Source organism: Cherax quadricarinatus, chromosome 69 (genome assembly GCF_038502225.1).
Source record: "Cherax quadricarinatus isolate ZL_2023a chromosome 69, ASM3850222v1, whole genome shotgun sequence".
Classification (NCBI taxonomy): domain Eukaryota; kingdom Metazoa; phylum Arthropoda; class Malacostraca; order Decapoda; family Parastacidae; genus Cherax; species Cherax quadricarinatus.
This window is the reverse complement of record NC_091360.1, coordinates 17,719,562-17,744,194: the sequence shown is the minus strand read 5'-3', so window position 1 is coordinate 17,744,194 and position 24,633 is coordinate 17,719,562. Positions and strand designations below refer to the sequence as shown.

The 24,633-nt window shown below is 40.5% G+C and overlaps 1 protein-coding gene across 5 annotated transcripts in view; it reads right to left on the bottom strand.

Moving 5' to 3' along the window:
* The window catches only part of Rs1 (Dead-box helicase Rs1), a gene marked incomplete at its 3' end in the record, with an annotated part of 126,584 nt that overhangs the window by 80,804 nt on the left and 21,147 nt on the right, over positions 1–24,633 (bottom strand). For 3 of the 5 annotated variants that reach the window (XM_070099863.1, XM_070099862.1, XM_053795743.2), the window contains 5 exon segments: positions 9,162–9,380; positions 13,543–13,707; positions 18,548–18,735; positions 19,249–19,378; positions 23,813–24,001. In XM_070099863.1, the coding sequence (XP_069955964.1) occupies positions 9,162–9,380; positions 13,543–13,707; positions 18,548–18,735; positions 19,249–19,378; positions 23,813–24,001 (891 nt within the window). 5 annotated transcript variants of the gene reach the window in all.

The following is a 24,633-nucleotide window of genomic DNA, read 5'->3' as shown; positions in this document are numbered from 1 at the left end:
TTCTTCTTCTCTTTTTTAGTAAATGTATACAGGAGAAGGGGTTACTAGCCCATTGCTCCCGGCATTTTAGTCGCCTCATACGACACGCATGGCTTACGGAGGAAAGATTCTTTTCCACTTCCCCATGCCACTCCAACATTATATCCCCCCCTGCTTTTAACATTTCTGTCATGATCCCATCAGTTCCTGCTGCTTTACCCCCTTTCATTCTATGTATTGCCTCATGCACCTCTCCCACACTCACATCCTGTTCTTGTTCACTCCTAAAAGATGTTATACCTCTGTGGCCAGTGCATGAAATTACCACCTCCCTTTCTTCGTCGATATTTGAAAGTTCCTCAAAATATTCCTGCCATCTACCCAATACCTCCAGCTCCCCATTACATAAACCACTATACAGGCACTCCTCACTTAAAGACTGAGTTCCGTTCCTACGGTTAGGTCGTTAAGTGAATTGGTCGATAAGCGAGGAGCCGCCCCTTACTTATATTTCAAGCATACCGTACTAATAGTGGGACTGTGTCAACCATCTTTAGATACTGTCTGCACCATTTATAAAATTTTTAGTATACAATGGACCCTCGACCAACGAAGGCATCGACTAACAATAAAATCTAGCAATGATGTGCTTTTGCATAAAAATATTGGCTCAACCAACGATGAAAAACTCGGGTAAGGACATTCGTCCCGAACACGTCCGCCTGTCCGGCCAGCCTGAGCGCCTCAGCTGCCCAGCCTTCAGGTAGCGTGCCATTATTTACAAGCCAGGGTGGACGGTTTCACGCATACATGCGATATATTTTGTATTATTCCATTGTTTTTAGTGCTTGTAACTGCTAAATAAGCCACCAAGGGCCCAAAGAAAGCTTCTAGTGCCAACCCTGTGGTAAAAAGGGTGAGAAATACTATCATATCACTGTCAGCTGTTGCTGCACCACTGTCGGCTGCTGCTGTACCACCGTCAGCTGCTGCTGTACCACGGTCAGTTGCTGCACCACTGTCAGCTGCTGCTGTACCACCATCAGCTGCTGCTGTACCACTGTCAGCTGCTGCTGTTGCTGCACCACCATTGGCTGCTGCTGTACCACAGTCAGCTGCTGCTGCACCACCACCAGCTGCTGCTGTACCACTATCAGCTGCTGCTGCACCACCGTCAGCTGCTGCTGTTGCTGCACCACCATCAGCTGCTGCTGCACCACCATCAGCAGCTGCTCTACCACGGTCAGCTGTACTACTTGAAGATGTGGAGAGAGTGTTGTTGGTGTGGCTTAACGAGAAACAATTAACCCCAGAGGGTCAGCCACCCAGGATAGCCCAAGAAAGTCAGTGCATCATCGAGGATTGTCTAACTTATTTCCATTCAGGTCCTTAATCTTGTCTCCCAGGATGCGACCCACACCAGTCGACTAACACCCAGGTGAACAGGAAAAAATGCCTGGAACTAGTGCTCATATTGGTGAATTTAAGGCCAGCAAAGGTTGGTCTGAGAGATTTAACCCTTTCAGGGTCCACAGGCCCTCTTAGAGACTTGTTCTCAGGGTCATCCAAATTAAAAAAAAAAAAAAAAAAAAAAAAAAAAAAATGATTTTTCTTCTTACGAAAAGATAGAGAATCTTTTCCCGATCATACTGACACCAAAAGTATGAAATTGATGGAAAACTTACGGAATTATGCTCTCGCAAATTTAGCGGTCTCGAAGTTTACGCATCGGTGATTTTGCCCACTTTGAGCCCTATTTTCGGCCAATTCCAGTGTACTAGTCGACAAAAATCATACCTATTTCGCTAGAACTCCATTTTTTCTATCGAATGAGTACAAGAAACCACCCATGTACTGATTTCAGCTATCCAATACAGTGTTCAGAATTTAGCAATTTTGCCAATTTCACACAAATTTCAAAAGATGCCAATTTCCAAATAGGGTCCAGAATAAACAAGAAAGACCTTCCTGGCACTAAAATAACATTTCCTCCATTCATTAGTCACGTCCCCACGCCCCTCTTACATTCTTTTGCTTTCCATTTTGAATTTTTATTCTCACAAAAAATAGAAGATTTACTGTTATGTAGACTACTGCATAAGTGTAGAAATGGCATAAATAATATCGGCGCACTTGTGAAAGAATATTAGACTCACCAGTTGACGTGTATTGGACGCTTAGCATAATTTGTTTACTTTTGAACTTTGGTAAAAATCGAACATTTCTGCTACTTTGAGCTCTATTTCAAGGTACTTTTCATTGTAAAACCAGTCAAAATCATCTCAATTTCTGTAATATGTCTTCCATTCTATCAATTGAGACCAGGAAAACTAGAATACAACAATAAATACCATATGAAAATACAGTGCAAAGTCGCTGTTTTAATCCAAAAACACGGTCAAAGTTTTTTTTTTTCTCACATTACGCACTGTGTGCTGCAGGATTTTTTTTATACTGTGCACACTGACCACATAGACCCATTCATTCATATGTAGGCCTACCAGCTTTCTCTCACTAGATTTGAAGGTGCTAGAATTTATGAGCACTAGTATGTCAAGGACCCTGGCACGTAAGCCGTACTAGTACAGCCGAAACCCTGAAAGGGTTAAGAATCATAGTGGCATACACAGTGTGATAAGGCATGGCGAAGCTGAAAAGTTCCACCCCAACAAGTGTTCGATTGTGACAAAACAGGCCTGTTCTGGAAGAAAATGCCAAACAGGACCTACATTACTCAGGAGGAAATGGCACTCCCAGGACACAAGCCTATGAAAGACAGGCTAACTCTCATGCTTTATTGTAATGCTAGTGGGGATTGCAAAATGAAGCCTTTACTCATGTATCACTCTGAAAATCCCAGAGTGTTCAAGAAAAACAGTGTCTCATCACTCATCAATACTTTTCAAAAAAAGGTGTCATTTTAGTATTTATTTATGCATTTATTGTGCATATCTAATTGTTTTCTTTGTAGGTAAATATATATACTATTTCATGTAAAAAAAATAATTTTTTTTAATGCTTTGGCTGTCTGGAACGGATTAATTGGATTTCCATTATCTCTTATGGGGAAAATTAATTCGGCTAACGATAAATTCGGCTAAGGACGAGCTCTCTGGAACAGATTAAAATCGTTGGTCAAGGGTCCACTGTATTTTTAAATGTTTATACAGTAGTGTACTGTATACTATACTGTAAACAGTACACTGACTGTTCTGTATATAGTATACCGACTGGTCGGAGAGTTGGTCGTAAGTGAAAACGGTCGTTAAGAGAGGAGTGCCTGTATATGCACTGTTTAGTGGCAGGAAAATCTTAACATTACGGGCTGTTGCCCTCAACAGTTGTTACTTTTCAGGGAAGAAAATCAAATGCTCAAATGGAAACATATTGGATCCTAAAGCTGCTCTTTGCTGATGACACTGTGCTCTTGGGAGATTCTGAAGAGAAGTTGCAGAGATTGGTGGATGAATTTGGTAGGGTGTGCAAAAGAAGAAAATTAAAGGTGAATACAGGAAAGAGTAAGGTTATGAGGATAACAAAAAGATTAGGTGATGAAAGATTGAATATCAGATTGGAGGGAGAGAGTATGGAGGAGGTGAACGTATTCAGATATTTGGGAGTGGACGTGTCAGCGGATGGGTCTATGAAAGATGAGGTGAATCATAGAATTGATGAGGGAAAAAGAGTGAGTGGTGCACTTAGGAGTCTGTGGAGACAAAGAACTTTGTCCTTGGAGGCAAAGAGGGGAATGTATGAGAGTATAGTTTTACCAACGCTCTTATATGGGTGTGAAGCGTGGGTGATGAATGTTGCAGCGAGGAGAAGGCTGGAGGCAGTGGAGATGTCATGTCTGAGGGCAATGTGTGGTGTGAATATAATGCAGAGAATTCGTAGTTTGGAAGTTAGGAGGAGGTGCGGGATTACCAAAACTGTTGTCCAGAGGGCTGAGGAAGGGTTGTTGAGGTGGTTCGGACATGTAGAGAGAATGGAGCGAAACAGAATGACTTCAAGAGTGTATCAGTCTGTAGTGGAAGGAAGGCGGGGTAGGGGTCGGCCTAGGAAAGGTTGGAGGGAGGGGGTAAAGGAGGTTTTGTGTGCGAGGGGCTTGGACTTCCAGGAGGCATGCATGAGCGTGTTTGATAGGAGTGAATGGAGACAAATGGTTTTTAATACTTGACGTGCTGTTGGAGTGTGAGCAAAGTAACATTTATGAAGGGATTCGGGGAAACCGGCAGGCCGGACTTGAGTCCTGGAGATGGGAAGTACAGTGCCTGCACTCTGAAGGAGGGGTGTTAATGTTGCAGTTTAAAAACTGTAGTGTAAAGCACCCTTCTGGCAAGACAGTGATGGAGTGAATGATGGTGAAAGTTTTTCTTTTTCGGGCCACCCTGCCTTGGTGGGAATCGGCCAGTGTGATAATAAAATAATAAAATAAACAGTCCAAACGTATATATATGTTCTTACCGCTAGTGCCCCAAACGTAAATATACGTTTTATTTTTCCTGACTCCAAATTTGGCACGATTGGCCTGAGATGCCTGATCAGCACAGAATGGGTCTTAACACTCAGTGTACATCATATTAAAAAAATCTTGCACCACTTAGTACCTTCTGGGAGTGCCAATTTTATTGAGCACCAGATAGAGCAAACAGTGGGGCAAACACCAAGGATTTACTGATGTAATGTCATATTAACACTCCCCTTTTAAGAGGAAAGTGATGTTAACCCCAAGTTTAGGATTTGTCTATCTGTCTCTGTCTCTGTTTCTGTCTATCTCTGTCTCTGTCTATATGTCTCTGTCTATATGTCTCACAGGTACACACAAATAAAATTATACATAATGTAAATTACCTAGGATACCCTAAAAAAATCCAAAGTGCTATACTGTGCTTGTAGATATAATGCATAAGAATACCTGTTAATTCACAGGGCTCTCTCTGATACAGACAGAGAAACAAGCAGAGAGATGGAAAGAGACAAGCAGACAGAAATAAGACAGAGAGACAGATAATCAGAGATACCAGCTCATCAAATGTCATCCTTTATCTCTGCACCCTCGCTGGAGCCCATCAAATGTCATCTCATATCTGATCTTATCACTGCCCTCCCGGATGCTTGTCACTGAGCACTTGTCTTGCACATTGCTTCAAGGGAATTTCTTCCTTCTTCTTCTTCTATACTCCCATGTATCCAAAACATTGCTGGGACCTATAAATAATTTGTATATATTCCTAGTAAGAGGGAGGTGAAAGTGTATAAACTAAGGGAGGAGGAAGTTCGGGGGAGATATAAGCGACTGTTGGCAGAAAGGTGGGCTAGTGCAAAGATGAGTAGTGGGGGGGTTGAAGAGGGTTGGAATAGTTTTAAAAATGCAGTATTAGAATGTGGGGCAGAAGTTTGTGGTTATAGGAGGGTGGGGGCAGGAGGAAAGAGGAGTGATTGGTGGAATGATGAAGTAAAGGGTGTGATAAAAGAGAAAAAGGTAGCTTACGAGAGGTTTTTACAAAGCAGAAGTGTTATAAGAAGAGCAGAGTATATGGAGAGTAAAAGAAAGGCGAAGAGAGTGGTGAGAGAGTGCAAAAGGAGAGCAGATGAAAGAGCGGGAGAGGCACTGTCAAGAAATTTTAATGAAAATAAGAAAAAATTTTGGATTGAGTTAAACAAGTTAAGAAAGCCTAGGGAAAGTATGGATTTGTCAGTTAAAAACAGAGTAGGGAAGTTAGTAGATGGGGAGAGGGAGGTATTAGGTAGATGGCGAGAATATTTTGAGGAACTTTTAAATGTTGAGGAAGAAAGGGAGGCAGTAATTTCATGCACTGGCCAGGGAGGTATACCATCTTTTAGGAGTGAAGAAGAGCAGAATGTAAGTGTGGGGGAGGTACGTGAGGCATTACGTAGAATGAAAGGGGGTAAAGCAGCTGGAACTGATGGGATCATGACAGAAATGTTAAAAGCAGGGGGGGATGTAGTGTTGGAGTGGTTGGTACTTTTGTTTAATAAATGTATGAAAGAGGGGAAGGTACCTAGGGATTGGCGGAGAGCATGTATAGTCCCTTTATATAAAGGGAAAGGGGACAAAAGAGATTGTAAAAATTATAGAGGAATAAGTTTACTGAGTATACCAGGAAAAGTATACGGTAGGGTTATAATTGAAAGAATTAGAGGTAAGACAGAATGTAGAATTGCGGATGAGCAAGGAGGCTTCAGAGTGGGTAGGGGATGTGTAAATCAAGTGTTTACATTGAAGCATATATGTGAACAGTATTTAGATAAAGGTAGGGAAGTTTTTATTGCATTTATGGATTTAGAAAAGGCATATGATAGAGTGGATAGAGGAGCAATGTGGCAGATGTTGCAAGTATATGGAATAGGTGGTAAGTTACTAAATGCTGTAAAGAGCTTTTATGAGGATAGTGAGGCTCAGGGTAGGGTGTGTAGAAGAGAGGGAGAATACTTCCCGGTAAAAGTAGGTCTTAGACAGGGATGTGTAATGTCACCATGGTTGTTTAATATATTTATAGATGGGGTTGTAAAAGAAGTAAATGCTAGGGTGTTCGGGAGAGGGGTGGGATTAAATTATGGGGAATCAAATTCAAAATGGGAATTGACACAGTTACTTTTTGCTGATGATACTGTGCTTATGGGAGATTCTAATAGAAAAAGCAAAGGTTAATGAGTTTGATGAGGGTTAGTCAAAGGTGATTTAGATAAAGAAAAATTGGATATATAATTGGGGAGGAGGAGTATGGAAGAAGTGAATGTTTTCAGATACTTGGGAGTTGACGTGTCGGCGGATGGATTTATGAAGGATGAGGTTAATCATAGAATTGATGAGGGAAAAAAGGTTGAAAGTGAACATAGAAAAGAGTAAGGTGATGAGGGTATCAAATGATTTAGATAAAGAAAAATTGGATATATAAGTATGGAAGAAGTGAATGTTTTCAGATACTTGGGAGTTGACGTGTCGGCGGATGGATTTATGAAGGATGAGGTTAATCATAGAATTGATGAGGGAAAAAAGGTGAGTGGTGCGTTGAGGTATATGTGGAGTCAAAAAACGTTATCTATGGAGGCAAAGAAGGGAATGTATGAAAGTATAGTAGTACCAACACTCTTATATGGATGTGAAGCTTGGGTGGTAAATGCAGCAGCGAGGAGACGGTTGGAGGCAGTGGAGATGTCCTGTCTAAGGGCAATGTGTGGTGTAAATATTATGCAGAAAATTCGGAGTGTGGAAATTAGGAGAAGGTGTGGAGTTAATAAAAGCATTAGTCAGAGGGCAGAAGAGGGGTTGTTGAGGTGGTTTGGTCATTTAGAGAGAATGGATCAAAGTAGAATGACATGGAAAGCATATAAATCTATAGGGGAAGGAAAGAGGGGTAGGGGTCGTCCTCGAAAGGGTTGGAAAGAGGGGGTAAAGGAGGTTTTGTGGGTGAGGGGCTTGGACTTCCAGCAAGCGTGCATGAGCGTGTTAGATAGGAGTGAATGGAGACGAATGATACTTGGGACCTGACGATCTGTTGGAGTGTGAGCAGGGTAATATTTAGTGAAGGGATTCAGCGAGGAGACGGTTGGAGGCAGTGGAGATGTCCTGTTTAAGGGCAATGTGTGGTGTAAATATTATGCAGAAAATTCGGAGTGTGGAAATTAGGAAAAGGTGTGGAGTTAATAAAAGTATTAGTCAGAGGGCAGAAGAGGGGTTGTTGAGGTGGTCTGGTCATTTAGAGAGAATGGATCAAAGTAGAATGACATGGAAAGCATATAAATCTATAGGGGAAGGAAGGCGGGGTAGGGGTCGTCCTCGAAAGGGTTTGAGAGAGGGGGTAAAGGAGGTTTTGTGGGCAAGGGGCTTGAACTTCCAGCAGGCGTGCGTGAGCGTGTTAGATAGGAGTGAATGGAGACGAATGGTACTTGCCACCTGACGATCTGTTGGAGTGTGAGTAGGGTAATATTTAGTGAAGGGATTCAGGGAAACCGATTATTTTCATATAGTCGGACTTGAGTCCTGGAAATGGGAAGTACAATGCCTGCACTTTAAAGGAGGGGTTTGGGATATTGGCAGCTTGGAGGGATATGTTGTGTATCTTTATATTTGTATGCTTCTAGACTGTTGTATTCTGAGCACCTCTGCAAAAACAGTGATAATGTGCAAGTGTGGTGAAAGTGTTGAATGATGATGAAAGTATTTTCTTTCTGGGGATTTTCTTTCTTTTTTGGGTCACCCTGCCTTGGTGGGAGACGGCCGACTTGTTAAAAAAAAAAAAAAAAAAATCAGGGAAACCGGTTATTTTCATATAGTCGGACTTGAGTCCTGGAAATGGGAAGTACAATGCCTGCACTTTAAAGGAGGGGTTTGGGATACTGGCAGTTTGGAGGGATATGTTGTGTATCTTTATACGTATATGCTTCTAAACTGTTGTATTCTGAGCACCTCTGCAGAAGCAGTGATAATGTGTGTGGTGAAAGTGTTGAATGATGATGAAAGTATTTTCTTTTTGGGGATTTTCTTTCTTTTTTGGGTCACCCTGCCTCGGTGGGAGACGAAGGACTTGTTGGAGAGAAAAAAAAAAAAAAAAAAATTCCTAGACAATAGTAAATGACCAAGGCAGGTGTAAATGTCCACCTTTCAATGTGTTTGTGACAATTTGAGTATAATTTCAGTACCTAATATTAGTGTCAGAACAAAGATTGGTTATGAAATGACAGGAACTATAATAAATTGTAATTATCAGAACATGAAAATTGTATAAAATATAAAAAAAAAGAAAAAATGGTATATCAGCAACACTTCTGCAAGCGGCATGACTCTATGTTGCCGTCAGGTGAGCATTAAGTGCCAACTTTGCAGCCTCGTATCTCAGCAAGTACTGACCCTAATTTTTTTATTTTTTCATCCTATAACACTTAAAAAAATGTGCTCTTTATTTTCATTAAAAAAAATTTTTTTCTTATTTTTCAAAATATTCGGGGCACTGGGGTAGTGAACATACATATAGATTTGGACCGTTTACGGGTTAAATAGATAATTTTTTTCTGAAACAATAAATTTATAAAAAACTAATACGTTAATAAACAGTGATTCAAGAATACAGTAATTACCAATCAGCTTTCACATTTTGCAGAAAATTTTCAAGCATTAAAAAAAAAAAAAAAAAAAAAAAAAACACTTTCAAAATTCTTACCTGCACACCTAGTTCTCGAGTAGGCACTAATACCAGCACTCTAGTTACGATATCTTCTGATGGCTTGTAGAGTAATCTTTCCAGAATAGGCAGCATGTATGCTGCTGTCTTGCCTGTCCCTGTTGCAGCACATCCACAGATGTCCCGACCTTGAAGTGCTACAGGAATAGTTGCTGCCTGGATGGGAGTGGGGCTGTCATAGCCTAAACTCTCAATTGCCTGAAAAGTAGTAACCAAGGCATTATTAAATGGTGAATTTTTTAGTTTATTGTTATTATTGTTGGATATTGCTACTGTACTGTAAGATTTTGGACTGAAAAAAGGGAAGAGCTTCAGATGAAGAAACAACTACGTAATTACATATTCATATTTCTACTGTATTATTATTATTATGAAGCAATTACACTTTTATCAAATCAACTTAATTTTTTATTTTACTATTTTATTATTAACACACTGGCCGATTCCCACCAAGGCAGGGTGGCCCAAAAAAGAAAAACTTTCACCATCATTCACTCCATCACTGTCTTGCCAGAAGGGTGCTTTACACTACAGTTTTTAAACTGCAACATTAACACCCCTCCTTCAGAGTGCAGGCACTGTACTTCCCATCTCCAGGACTCAAGTCCGGCCTGCCGGTTTCCCTGAATCCCTTCGTAAATGTTACTTTGCTCACACTCCAACAGCACGTCAAGTATTAAAAACAATTTGTCTCCATTCACTCCTATCAAACACGCTCACGCATGCCTGCTGGAAGTCCAAGCCCCTCGCACACAAAACCTCCTTTACCCCCTCCCTCCAACCTTTCCTATGCCGACCCCTACCACGCCTTCCTTCCACTACAGACTGATACACTCTTTAAGTCATTCTGTTTCGCTCCATTCTCTCTACATGTCCGAACCACCTCAACAACCCTTCCTCAGCCCTCTGGACAACAGTTTTGGTAATCCCGCGCCTCTTCCTAACTTCCAAACTACGAATTCTCTGCATTATATTCATACCACACATTGCCCTCAGACATGACATCTCCACTGCCTCCAGCCTTCTCCTCGCTGCAACATTCATCACCCATGCTTCACACCCATATAAGAGCGTTGGTAAAACTATGCTCTCATACATTGCCCTCTTTGCCTCCAAGGACAAAGTTCTTTGTCTCCATATTCTCCTAAGTGCACCACTCACCCTTTTCCCCTCATCAATTCTATGATTCACCTCATCTTTCATAGACCCATCTTCTGACATGTCCACTCCCAAATATCTGAATACATTCACCTCCTCCATACTCTCTCCCTCCAATCTGATATCCAATCTTTCATCACCTAATCTTTTTGTTATCCTCATAACCTTACTCTTTCCTGTATTCACTTTCAAATTTCTTCTTTTGCATACCCTACCAAATTCATCCACCAACCTCTGCAACTTCTCTTCAGAATCTCCCAAGAGCACAGTGTCATCAACAAAGAGTAACTGTGACAACTCCCACTTTATGTGTGATTCTTTATCTTTTAACTCCACGCCTCTTGCCAAGACCCTCGCATTTACTTCTCTTACAACCCCATCTATAAATATATTAAACAACCACGGTGACATCACACATCCTTGTCTAAGGCCTACTTTTATTGGGAAATAATCTCCCTCTTTCCTACATACTCTAACTTGAGCCTCACTATCCTCGTAAAAACTCTTCACTGCTTTCAGTAACCTACCTTGTACACCATACACCTGCAACATCTGCCACATTGCCCCCCTATCGACTCTGTCATGCGCCTTTTCCAAATCCATAAATGCCACAAAAACCTCTTTAGCCTTATCTAAATCTTTCAATAATAACTCTACCATACACTTTACCAGGTATACTCAACAGACTTATCCCCCTATAATTTTTGCACTCTCTTTTGTCCCCTTTGCCTTTATACGAAGGAACTATGCATGCTCTCTGCCAATCCCTAGGTACCTTACCCTCTTCCATACATTTATTAAATAATTGCACCAACCACTCCAAAACTATATCCCCACCTGCTTTTAACATTTCTATCTTTATCCCATCAATCCCGGCTGCCTTACCCCCTTTCATTTTACCTACTGCCTCACGAACTTCCCCCACACTCACAACTGGCTCTTCCTCACTCCTACAAGATGTTATTCCTCCTTGCCCTATACACGAAATCACAGCTTCCCTACCTTTATTAACATTTAACAATTCCTCAAAATATTCCATCTTCCCAATACCTCTAACTCTCCATTTAATAACTCTCCTCTCCTATTTTTAACTGACAAATCCATTTGTTCTCTAGGCTTCCTTAACTTGTTAATCTCACTCCAAAACTTTTTCTTATTTTCAACAAAATTTGTTGATAACATCACACCCACTCTCTCATTTGCTCTCTTTTTACATTGCTTTACCACTCTCTTAACCTCTCTCTTTTTCTCCATATACTCTTCCCTCCTTGCATCACTTCTACTTTGTAAAAACTTCTCATATGCTAACTTTTTCTCCCTTACTACTCTCTTTACATCATCATTCCACCAATCGCTCCTCTTCCCTCCCGCACCCACTTTCCTGTAACCACAAACTTCTGCTGTACACTCTATCACTACATTTTTAAACCTACCCCATACCTCTTCGACCCCATTGCCTATGCTCTCATTAGCCCATCTATCCTCCAATAGCTGTTTATATCTTACCCTAACTGCCTCCTCTTTTAGTTTATAAACTTTCACCTCTCTCTTCCCTGATGCTTCTATTCTCCTTGTATCCCATCTACCTTTTACTCTCAGTGTAGCTACAACTAAAAAGTGATCTGATATATCTGTGGCCCCTCTCTAAACATGTACATCCTGAAGACTACTCAGCAGTCTTTAATCTACCAATACACTACCACTCACTTATTTATCCATACCTCACCTATGCTATTTGTGCTTGGGGATCAACTGCAGCAACACACCTAAAGCCAATAATAACCCAACAAAAAGCTGCAGTAAGAATAATCACTAAATCCCATCCCTGGCAACACACCCCCCCTACTCTTCATAGATCGAAACTTACTCCCTGTTCAGTACATCCACACTTACTACTGTGCAATCTATATCTAGAGGGCCTTAAACTCTAATATCAACCTTGACCTAAAACGCTTTCTTGATAGTTGTGACAGAACCCACAGGCATAACACCAGACACAAACATCTCTATGACATTCCCCGTGTCTGACTAAACCTTTACAAAAATTCAATGTATGTCAAAGGCCCTAAAATCTGGAATACCCTACCTGAGAACTCTAGAACTGCAGACACATTCATCACCTTCAAAACTACCATTAGAAAACATCTTATCTCCCTGATACACCCCGTCAACTAACTACACGAATACCACCTGGTGGTTCACACTTACACTCGCTCACTCATTTGACCATAAACAGAAATATTAATCTCAGTCTTAAAATAATGAATCCTGTGATACTCCAATACTGAAACTATGTACTGTGCCAAAACAAAAGCATTCACATTGCTAAACTCACAAACTAGTATTTAGTCACTTAGCCATAATACCAACTTACCTCATAATTTGTAATATTTTACAATTAAGAATAAAACTAAGTATGCCCGAAATGCCTAGCCATGCTAAGTGTTCTAGTGGTACACTCTGTAATCACAATTTTACTACATGTAAACCAAACAATAACCAAATTTCTGTAAACTCAGCATTGTAATCCTTATAGAGAATAAACTTTGAATTTGAATTTGAATTTGAGTTGAATACATAATCCAACAAACTACTGTCATTTCGCCCTACATCATATCTTGTATACTTATTTATCCTGTTTTATTTTGTGTACAGCCTCTCCTCGCTTAATGATGGAGTTCCGTTCCTACACCCACATCGTTAAACAAGTTTACCACTGAGTGAGGAGATACTATTATGATAGTGGGTTTGTGTCAACCATCTTTGATATTGTTTTAATGTCATCTTTGCTCCATTGATAATATTTCTGGTATATTTTTAAATGTTTATACAGTGGAACCCCAAGTTTCGGCCACCCTGAGTATTGGCAGCTTTGAGTTTAGATCGTTTTTCTCGGCTAAATTTTGTCTTGAGTTTCACACTGTGCCTTGTGTTTCAACCCGCATACCAGACCTGTCCGCCTGCCCGCGCAGGCATCGTGAGTCAGTCTGGCTGCTTGTTTATCCTTGAGTGAACACTACCCTGCGTGCTCATCCAAACATTTCACAATATAATTCCTTGTGTTTTGTGCTTTTTGTTTGAGTGTGACTTCTACATAATTAACCATGGGCCCAAAGAAACTTCGTAGTGGCAGCCCTTTGGTAAAGAAAGTGAGAAACACCATAGAAGTGAAGAAATTGTACAAAAATACGAGGCAGTGTGCCTTAGCGGTGGAGGCAGTGGTTGAGGCAGTGGTGGAGGCAGTGGCGGAGGAAGTGGTGGAGGCAGTGGTGGAGGTAGTGATGGAGACAGTGGTAAAGGCAGTGGTTGAGGCAATAATAAGTCCTCCCTCTCTCCTCCTTCCTATCTTCCAGATGCCAACAAGAGTCTTCAATAAAGGTAAGTGAATGTGATTTTAAATGTATATTTAAATGTTTATTTATCTATTTCATTACTCATTTAAGTACTATATGTATTTATAATTGTTTTGTGTATGTAACACTATAGTTATTCTTTAGAAAATGTATTTTTTGCGAATATTTTTGTGGGTCTGGAATGGATTAATTGGATTTACATTATTACTTAGGGGAAATATTGCTTTGACTTTAGGCCGTTTCAACCTTAGGCCTAGCTCCTGGAATGGATTATGGCCGAAACTTGGGGTTCCACTGTACAGCAGTGTACTGTATACAGTAGAGCCCCGCTTTACAACATTCCGCCAATACGGCAATTTCAAATTATGACCAAAACTCGCTATACGGCTCCCCATGTCTTTCTAATATGGCACGCGCCACCCGGTTTGTTTACATTCTCCGTGAGTACCGCATCTCTCCATTATGTTTGGAAACTTCCAAAATTTCAAGTGTTTTAAAGTTATTTCATATTTTACACATCTTTCTTCTTTTTTCAACAAACCGGTCGTATCCCACCGAGGCGGGGTGGCCCAAAAGGAAAAACGAAAGTTTCTCCTTTTACATTTAGTAATATATACAGGGGAAGGGGTTACTAGCCCCTTGCTCCTGGCATTTTAGTTGCCTCTTACAACATGCATGGCTTACGAAGGAAGAATTCTGTTCCACTTCCCCATGGAGATAAGAGGAAATAAACAAGAACAAGAACTAGAAAGAAAAAAGAAGAAAACCCAGAGGGGTATGTATATATATGCTTGTACATGTATGTACAGTGTAACCTAAGTGTAAGTAGAAGTAGCAAGACGTACCTGAAATCTTGCATGTTTATGAAACAGAAAAAAGGACACCAGTAATCCTACCATCATGTAAAACAATTACAGGCTTTTGTTTTACACTCACTTGGCAGGACCGTAGTACCTCCCTGGGTGGTTGCTGTCTACCAACCTACTACCTAGGTTTTAACATATACACCTACCATCCGACTTATGACTGAGTTCAGTTCCGAGAAACCGGTCGTAAGTAGAAATGGTCGTAAGTCGAACTTTACTACTGAATATCAACAAAACATTAGGATAAACACTGTGTACAACACAAATAGTTGTTTATTTCCCAGAAATTTGGCATAAAAAACACGGTCGTAAGTCGAGTGGTCGCAAGTCGAGCAGGTCGTAAGTCAGATGGTAGGTGTACTCTGATAATTATACTTATGTGTACCTGTACCTAAGTAAACTTACACACTGTGTTGGCATGCAGGTACACATTAAAATCACTAAGACTGTTTTATTAGTCTTGAAGATGCCATATTAATAATGATAATAATAATAACACACAATAATAACCACTCTGAGATACATTAAATGCCGTATAAAATGTTTATATTAAATGTTGATGAAGATAGGGAAGCTGTGATTTCGTGTATAGGGCAAGGAGGAATAACATCTTGTAGGAGTGAGGAAGAGCCAGTTGTGAGTGTGGGGGAAGTTCGTGAGGCAGTAGGTAAAATGAAAGGGGGTAAGGCAGCCGGGATTGATGGGATAAAGATAGAAATGTTAAAAGCAGGTGGGGATATAGTTTTGGAGTGGTTGGTGCAATTATTTAATAAATGTATGGAAGAAGGTAAGGTACCTAGGGATTGGCAGAGAGCATGCATAGTTCCTTTGTATAAAGGCAAAGGGGATAAAAGAGAGTGCAAAAATTATAGGGGGATAAGTCTGTTGAGTGTACCTGGTAAAGTGTATGGTAGAGTTATAATTGAAAGAATTAAGAGTAAGACGGAGAATAGGATAGCAGATGAACAAGGAGGCTTTAGGAAAGGTAGGGGGTGTGTGGACCAGGTGTTTACAGTGAAACATATAAGTGAACAGTATTTAGATAAGGCTAAAGAGGTTTTTGTGGCATTTATGGATTTGGAAAAGGCGTATGACAGGGTGGATAGGGGGGCAATGTGGCAGATGTTGCAAGTGTATGGTGTAGGAGGTAGGTTACTGAAAGCAGTGAAGAGTTTTTACGAGGATAGTGAGGCTCAAGTTAGAGTATGTAGGAAAGAGGGAAATTTTTTCCCAGTAAAAGTAGGCCTTAGACAAGGATGTGTGATGTCACCGTGGTTGTTTAATATATTTATAGATGGGGTTGTAAGAGAAGTAAATGCGAGGGTCTTGGCAAGAGGCGTGGAGTTAAAAGATAAAGAATCACACACAAAGTGGGAGTTGTCACAGCTGCTCTTTGCTGATGACACTGTGCTCTTGGGAGATTCTGAAGAGAAGTTGCAGAGATTGGTGGATGAATTTGGTAGGGTGTGCAAAAGAAGAAAATTAAAGGTGAATACAGGAAAGAGTAAGGTTATGAGGATAACAAAAAGATTAGGTGATGAAAGATTGAATATCAGATTGGAGGGAGAGAGTATGGAGGAGGTGAACGTATTCAGATATTTGGGAGTGGACGTGTCAGCAGATGGGTCTATGAAAGATGAGGTGAATCATAGAATTGATGAGGGAAAAAGAGTGAGTGGTGCACTTAGGAGTCTGTGGAGACAAAGAACTTTGTCCTTGGAGGCAAAGAGGGGAATGTATGAGAGTATAGTTTTACCAACGCTCTTATATGGGTGTGAAGCGTGGGTGATGAATGTTGCAGCGAGGAGAAGGCTGGAGGCAGTGGAGATGTCATGTCTGAGGGCAATGTGTGGTGTGAATATAATGCAGAGAATTCGTAGTTTGGAAGTTAGGAGGAGGTGCGGGATTACCAAAACTGTTGTCCAGAGGGCTGAGGAAGGGTTGTTGAGGTGGTTCGGACATGTAGAGAGAATGGAGCGAAACAGAATGACTTCAAGAGTGTATCAGTCTGTAGTGGAAGGAAGGCGGGGTAGGGGTCGGCCTAGGAAGGGTTGGAGGGAGGGGGTAAAGGAGGTTTTGTGTGCGAGGGGCTTGGACTTCCAGCAGGCATGCGTGAGCGTGTTTGATAGGAGTGAATGGAGACAAATGGTTTTTAATACTTGACGTGCTGTTGGAGTGTGAGCAAAGTAACATTTATGAAGGGATTCAGGGAAACCGGCAGGCCGGACTTGAGTCCTGGAGATGGGAAGTACAGTGCCTGCACTCTGAAGGAGGGGTGTTAATGTTGCAGTTTAAAAACTGTAGTGTAAAGCACCCTTCTGGCAAGACAGTGATGGAGTGAATGATGGTGAAAGTTTTTCTTTTTCGGGCCACCCTGCCTTGGTGGGAATCGGCCGGTGTGATAATAAAAAAAAAAAAATAAAATGTTTATATAGACATTTTGCTTAATCCATCTATGATATATTTTTCAAAATTATATAATAAACATGCTATGTAACAAATAACCATGATAAGTACATCAATAGTAGAATAAATTAACATAAATATGAGATGTTTTTCTATTTGGCTTGCCGGAGTGAACTAAAGCCATACGCATTCAGCTGGTTTGTTTACGTAACTCCACATCTGTCCTCTCTCATGTACTCATCCTCTCTCTCTCTTGTTTATTTGTTTTATCTCGTCTACTTACCTCTCACTCTACATTAAGACTACATATATTTCAAGGTAAGTAATGAGTGTACTGTATATGCATTTTATCGCTCTAGGGCACTTTAAATGCCAAGTATATAATGTGTGGGTGGAGTGGCTAGATGGGCTACGATACCTACCACACCTGACTTTCTACATATAAATACTATTCACCTTCCATCATACATTAAGACTATTAAGACTACAAATATTTTAAAGGAAGTATGAGTGTACACTACAGTGGATCCCCCCAAGTTTCGTGATTAATCCGTTCCAAGGAGTCTACCGAATGACGAAATTGCCGAATGGCGAAATAATTTTCCCCATAATAAGAAATAGAATTGATGAGGGGAAAAGAGTGAGTGGTGCACTTAGCAGTCTGTGGAGACAAAGAACTTTGTCCTTGGAGGCAAAGAGGGGAATGTATGAGAGTATAGTTTTACCAACTCTCTTATATGGGTGTGAAGCGTGGGTGATGAATGTTGCAGCGAGGAGAAGGCTGGAGGCAGTGGAGATGTCATGTCTGAGGGCAATGTGTGGTGTGAATATAATGCAGAGAATTCGTAGTTTGGAAGTTAGGAGGAGGTGCGGGATTACCAAAACTGTTGTCCAGAGGGCTGAGGAAGGGTTGTTGAGGTGGTTCAGACATGTAGAGAGAATGGAGCGAAACAGAGTGACTTCAAGAGTGTATCAGTCTGTAGTGGAAGGAAAGCGGGGTAGGGGTAGGCATAGGAAAGGTTGGAGGGAGGGGGTAAAGGAGGTTTTGTGTGCGAGGGGCTTGGACTTCCAGCAGGCATGCGTGAGCGTGTTTGATAGGAGTGAATGGAGACAAATGGTTTTTAATACTTGACGTGCTGTTGGAGTGTGAGCAAAGTAACATTTATGAAGGGGTTCAGGGAAACCGGCAGGCCGGACTTGAGTCCTGGAGATAGGAAGTACAGTGCCTGCACTCTGAAGGAGGGGTGTTAATGATGCAGTTTAAAAACTGTAGTGCAAAGCACCCTTCTGGCAAGACAGTGATGGAGTGAATGATGGTGAAAGTTTTTCTTTTTTGGGCCACCCTGCCTTGGTGGGAATTGGCCAGTGTGATAATAATAAAAAAATAACATGGAAGATGACAAGTAATCTTACAAACTTAAACTTACATTTATCATACACTCATCTACTCTCCTGCATTTCATATTAGTTCTCATTTTTGTAATAGTTCTTTTCCATTCAAGAGCTTGGAGACTGGGCCAGCACCTCAATGATCCCTGGAATATTAAGAGATTAATGGATGAATAAGATCAGAATCACACACCTTAAATATTGATCTTGAGAAGTTCATCTCTAAGAATGTGGAGTCACTAACACATGGAGGAGCATCTTCAAAAAATTCAGCATCAACTTTTTCTTGCTGGATTTCTTTTAGTGTTTTTCTCCTTTTTACTGGCTCGTCGTTTAATTTTGCTTTTCGTTTGACTTCATTCTCTCTTTGTTTTAATTGATCTGTTAACAAGAAATGAGGGAATTAAAAGAACACTACAAGCCAGAGGAAGGATGACACCCCCAGCAACCTAACAGATAAGAGAGAGACAGTTGTTATAGCTGTACACAAATAACCCACACAGAGGAGAAAGAAACTTATAATGACATTTCAGTCCGACTTGGACCATTAACTAGTAGTGTGTGACTAGTTAATGGTCCAAATCAGACCAAAATGTCATGAGTTTCTTTCTCCTATGTGCTGGTTATTTGTGTACTGTTCCACTCACAGTACTGTGCCTTCATATTCTTTACAGCCATACACTCCAGGTCACATGAACACCCTTACAAAACACAATATCTGTTAATTCTAAGCATGAGTAGTGGACAGAAGATCAACCTCCCACTAGTCCTTGCAATGAATAACCAATAAGAGCTTAATCCTGAGACAAACATTGGGTGATGCTACACTACAGTGAGACAAACATTGGGTGATGCTACACTACAGTGAGACAAACACTGGGTGATGCTGCTCACCTTTAGTCTTTACATCTGGCAGAAATTCATCTTCAGAGAGACCCTCTAAGTCAGTGTCTGAACACTCGCTGTCGTCTTCAGTTTTTATGCTTGCCTCATCACTTTTTTCCAATTTTTTTTTCTCCTTTTTCTGGAAGGCAAAATAATAATTACATTTGTAAATCTGTTGACAAATATTCTGTCTCATTCATTCATTCTCATTCATTAATTCATTCATTCTTGTTTTCTCATTTATTCATTCATTTTCTTTCTCTCTCTCATTCATTCACTCACTCACTTGACCCCCGCAACAGCACATAGGTGAGTATACACACATGTACTCAAGGTACTATTATATAATTCCCTGACTACCGCGAAAGGAAAATATAGGCTTACCTAATCCCTCGTTGAAGCTGTCTCCCTGGAAGTACTCTCCTTGGGAGGCTATACACTGATCCCAATTCCTCTGCCACTTCTCAAAACATTTCTGGAACTCTTTCTTACCTAATGGCATCTAGCATGGCCTGCAGTTTTGCTTGAATTTCCTCCATGTTGTTAATACACTGCCCGCCTGAATGCTATTTTTGTTTTTAGGAAGAGAAGAAAAGTCATAGAGGGCTAGATGAGGGAAGTAGGGTGTGGGATGACTACCATGTTGTTTTTCGCCAGAAAATGCTGGACATAATGTACCATGTGAGTAGGGGTATTATCGTGGTGAATGAATCAATCAATGGACACCCACAACGCTGGATATTTCCTTCTCATGTCTTCCATCAAATATCTCAGAACCTCAACGTAAAAATTTTGGTTAACTGTCTGCCCTGCTGGAACAAATTACTGAAGAATGATTCCCATTCAAAGATTTTATTTTGTTACCAAAAAATCACAACAACACATTTAGAAAACAACAACAAAATGGAACGAGCGACTGCTGAAACTTGCCACGATATTTCACAAAGACGTAAACTGAACAGTGTGATCTACCCTGCTGCCATATTTCACCCAGGAAGAGACTGAAAATTTGAGTTAGGAACTTGTGCGTGCATGCATGCGTGCATGTGTCTGTGTGTGCATATACAAGTTATATATGGAAAAGATGCATTTCTGGTCTATAAAGCAAACCTACTGAGTAATGGGTACTCAAATGAGTTCCACACATACATGTATATAGCAAACAGTCATATGCAAAAAGAAGTAAATTTGCTCAAAAACCAAAACAATCAATCATAATCCCTACACACATAATAAAAATGGGAAAAATTCACATTGGTTCACTTATTATAGCATACCAAATAGGCACCAAATGGATATTTATCAGATATAAAAAAAAAATTGATAGGTAGTAGGTTGGTAAACATTACAGTACAGTAGGTAGTTTATATAGCAAAGGTTTGACATTATGCCCTACCCAGTATGTCGGCAATTTTCAAAGGTTCGACTTACGTCCATTTTGACTTACGACCAGTTGGTCAGAACCAAGCTCGGTCGTAAGTCGGATGGTACCTGTACTTCTGGCCCACCATGGTCTGTTGGTAAATTTCAGAACTACTGGAGCTGCAGCACTAATCACTAGCCATACCTAGGGTTAACTGTTAGCAAAATATGCTAAGAAAAGCACAGAATCAAGGGATCGCCACCAACAACTGCAGTGTAAACAACATAAATGAGCATGCGCTACATATGATATTTGTGGTTGCCAACTATTTTGACATAAAAATAGTCTTGTAATTTTGTCCAGATTAAAAGTGGCGCCGGATGATCTGTTGCTGGTAAATCGGTAATGTACTTGTAGTCATAAAAATGTGTTAAACCTATGTGGGTTCTTCGGTGCTGAGGCATACATTATTAAAGAGAGAGAGAGAGAGTGGAAAAGGAGAGCAGATGATAGAGTGGGAGAGGCACTGTCAAGAAATTTTAATGAAAATAAGAAAAAAATTTGTAGTGAGTTAAACAAGTTAAGAAAGCCTAGAGAACGAATGGATTTGTCAGATAAAAACAGAGTAGGGGAGTTAGTAGATGGGGAGATGGAGGTTTTGGGTAGATGGCGAGAATATTTTGAGGAACTTTTAAATGTTAAGGAAGAAAGGGAAGCGGTAATTTCAAGCACTGGCCAGGGAGGTATACCATCTTTTAGGAGTGAAGAAGAACAGGATGTGAGTGTGGGGGAGGTGCATGAGGCATTACATAGAATGAAAAGGGGTAAAGCAGCTGGAACTGATGGGATCATGACAGAAATGTTAAAAGCAGGGGGGAATGAAGTGTTGGAGTGGTTGGTATTTTTGTTTAATAAATGTATGAAAGAGGGGAAGGTACTTAGGGATTGGCGGAGAGCATGTATAGTCCCTTTATATAAAGGGAAGGGGGACAAAAGAGACTAAAAATTATAGAGGAATAAGTTTACCAGGAAAAGTGTACGGTAGGGTTATAATTGAAAGAATTAGAGGTAAGACAGAATGTAGGATTGCGGATGAGCAAGGAGGTTTTAGAGTGGGTAGGGGATGTGTAGATCAAGTATTTACATTGAAGCATATATGTTAACAGTATTTAGATAAAGGTTGGGAAGTTTTTACTGCATTTATGGATTTAGAAAAGGCATATGATAGAGTGGATAGGAGAGCAATGTGGCAGATGTTGCAAGTACAGTGGACCCCCGGTTAACGATATTTTTTCACTCCAGAAGTATGTTCAGGTGCCAGTACTGACCGAATTTGTTCCCATAAGGAATATTGTGAAGTAGATTAGTCCATTTCACACCCCCAAACATACACGTACAAACGCACTTAAATAAATAAACTTACATAATTGGTCGCATTCGGAGGTGATCGTTATGCGGGGGTCCACTGTATATGGAATAGGTGGTAAGTTACTAAATGCTGTAAAGAGTTTTTATGAGGATAGTGAGGCTCAGGTTAGGGTGTGTAGAAGAGAGGGAGACTACTTCCCGGTAAAAGTAGGTCTTAGACAGGGATGTGTAATGTCACCATGGTTGTTTAATATATTTATAGATGGAGTTGTAAAAGAAGTAAATGCTAGGGAGTTCGGGAGAGGGGTGGGATTAAATTATGGGGAATCAAATACAAAATGGGAATTGACGCACTTGCTTTTTGCTGATGATACTGTGCTTATGGGAGTGTGTGTAAAGGTAGAAAGTTGAAAGTGAACGTAGAAAAGATTAAGGTGATGAGGGTACCAAATGATTTAGATAAAGAAAAATTGGATATCAAATTGGGGAGGAGAAGTATGGAAGAAGTGAATGTTTTCAGATACCTGGGAGTTGACGTGTCGGCGGATGGATTTATGAAGGATGAGGTTAATCGTAGAACTGATGAGGGGAAAAAAGGTGAGTGGTGCGTTGAGGTATATGTGGAAACAAAAAACGTTATCTATGGAGGCAAAGAAGGGAATGTATGAAAGTATAGTAGTACCAACACTCTTATATGGGTGTGAAGCTTGGGTTGTGAATGCAGCAGCGAGGAGGCAGTTGGAGGTAGTGGAGATGTCCTGTCTAAGGGCAATGTGTGGTGTAAATATTATGCAGAAAATTCGGAGTGTGGAAATTAGGAGAAGGTGTGGAGTTAACAAAAGTATTAGTCAGAGGGCTGAAGAGGGGTTGTTGAGGTGGTTTGGTCATTTAGAGAGAATGGATCAAAGTAGAATGACATGGAGAGAATTTAAATCTGTAGGGAAAGGAAGGCAGTTTAGGGGTCATCTTTGAAATTTTGGAAGGAAGGGGTAAGGGAGGTTTTGTGGGCGAGGGGCTTGGACTTCCAGCAGGCATGCGTGAGCGTGTTCGATAGGATTGAATGGAGACGAATGGTATTTGGGACCTGACGATCTGTTGGAGTGTGAGCAGAGTAATATTTAGTGAAGGGATTCAGAGAAACCGGTTATTTTGATATAGCCAGACTTGAGTCCTGGAAATGGGAAGTACAATGCCTGCACTCTAGAGGAGGGGTTTCGGGATATTAGCAGTTTGGAGGGATATGTTGTGTATCTTTATACGTATATGCTTCTAAACTGTTGTGTTCTGAGCACCTCTTCAAAAACAGTGATTATGTGTGAGTGAGGTGAAAGTGTTGAATGATGATGAAAGTATTTTCTTTTTGGGAATTTTCTTTCTTTTTGGGTCACCGTGCCTCGGTAGGAGATGGCCAACTTGTTAAAAAAAAAAAGTGTAATTTTTCCTAGATATGATTGACAAACTAGATCCAAAATTGAATCACACAAGGAAAAACCTTTAGAGGGCATGCTATTCAATGTACTTTTTCAATTGTATTTATGAAAAATTGCAGTACATAAAACAGCTTTATAAGAGAGCTAACTGTATTATATTTAATGGAAAGCACTAAATCATAATGGTCATACAGTGCCTGGAGAAATTGGAGACTTTTAGGTTCAATCCAAGAAAGAGCTGATTATAGGTCCAGTTCCTTGGATCAAAAGCCCCTCAATAGCATCAAGGAGATTCCCTCGAGTTGTAGTACATGATAAAAATTCCTCCTAGAAGTGAGACCAGAAGCACAAGAAAGAATGTGCTAAATATCCTTCAGAAACCATAAACAAGAACCACAATGATAATACGTACCATTTTTTTCTCCTTCTCCTCTAAGCGTATCTTGGCAATGGTTTCACTGATGTTCACTGTCTTTTTGGGCTTTATATACTTGAAAATTTCGTCCCAGGTGTCTTTCAGATAATCTCGAGTAGATTCCACAAATGTGAAGTCCTTATAAAAATCAGATTCATGTGGCATTCTATCTGCTCTGTATAATACCTGCAAACAAAAATAAGAAGACAACATAAGTGGAAATAATACTTTTTGAAATTCAATCATTTAATTATTATAATATATTAAATGTTATGAAAAAATTCTAATACAAAATTATCTTAATTAATTTTATTTTACTAATAACATTGTGTACCTGTATCTAAATAAACTTACACACTGTGCTGGCATGCAGGTACACATTAAAATTAAGAGTGTTTCACTAGTCTTGAAAACACAACAATAATACAGTGGACCCCCGCATAGCGAACGCATCGCATAGCGAACAATCCGCATAGCGAACGCTTTGTTCGCTGAAATTTTGCCCCGCATAGTAGACAAAAACCCGCTCAGCGAACTTCGTCCGAGACGCGTCCAATGTGGGCCCTCAGCCAGCCTCACATGTGCCGCCCGTCCCATTGTTTACCAGCTAGCCTCCGCGGTAACATTCAAGCATACACTCGGAATATTTCGTATTATTACAGTGTTTTCGGTGCTGTTTCTGGAAAATAAGTGACCATGGGCCCCAAGAAAGCTTCTAGTGCCAACCCTGTGGTAAAAAGGGTGAGAATTAGTATGGAAATTAAGAAAGATTTTGAAGGGTTTGGGGCTAACCCTGAGAAGCCTATGCCAGTTGTGGA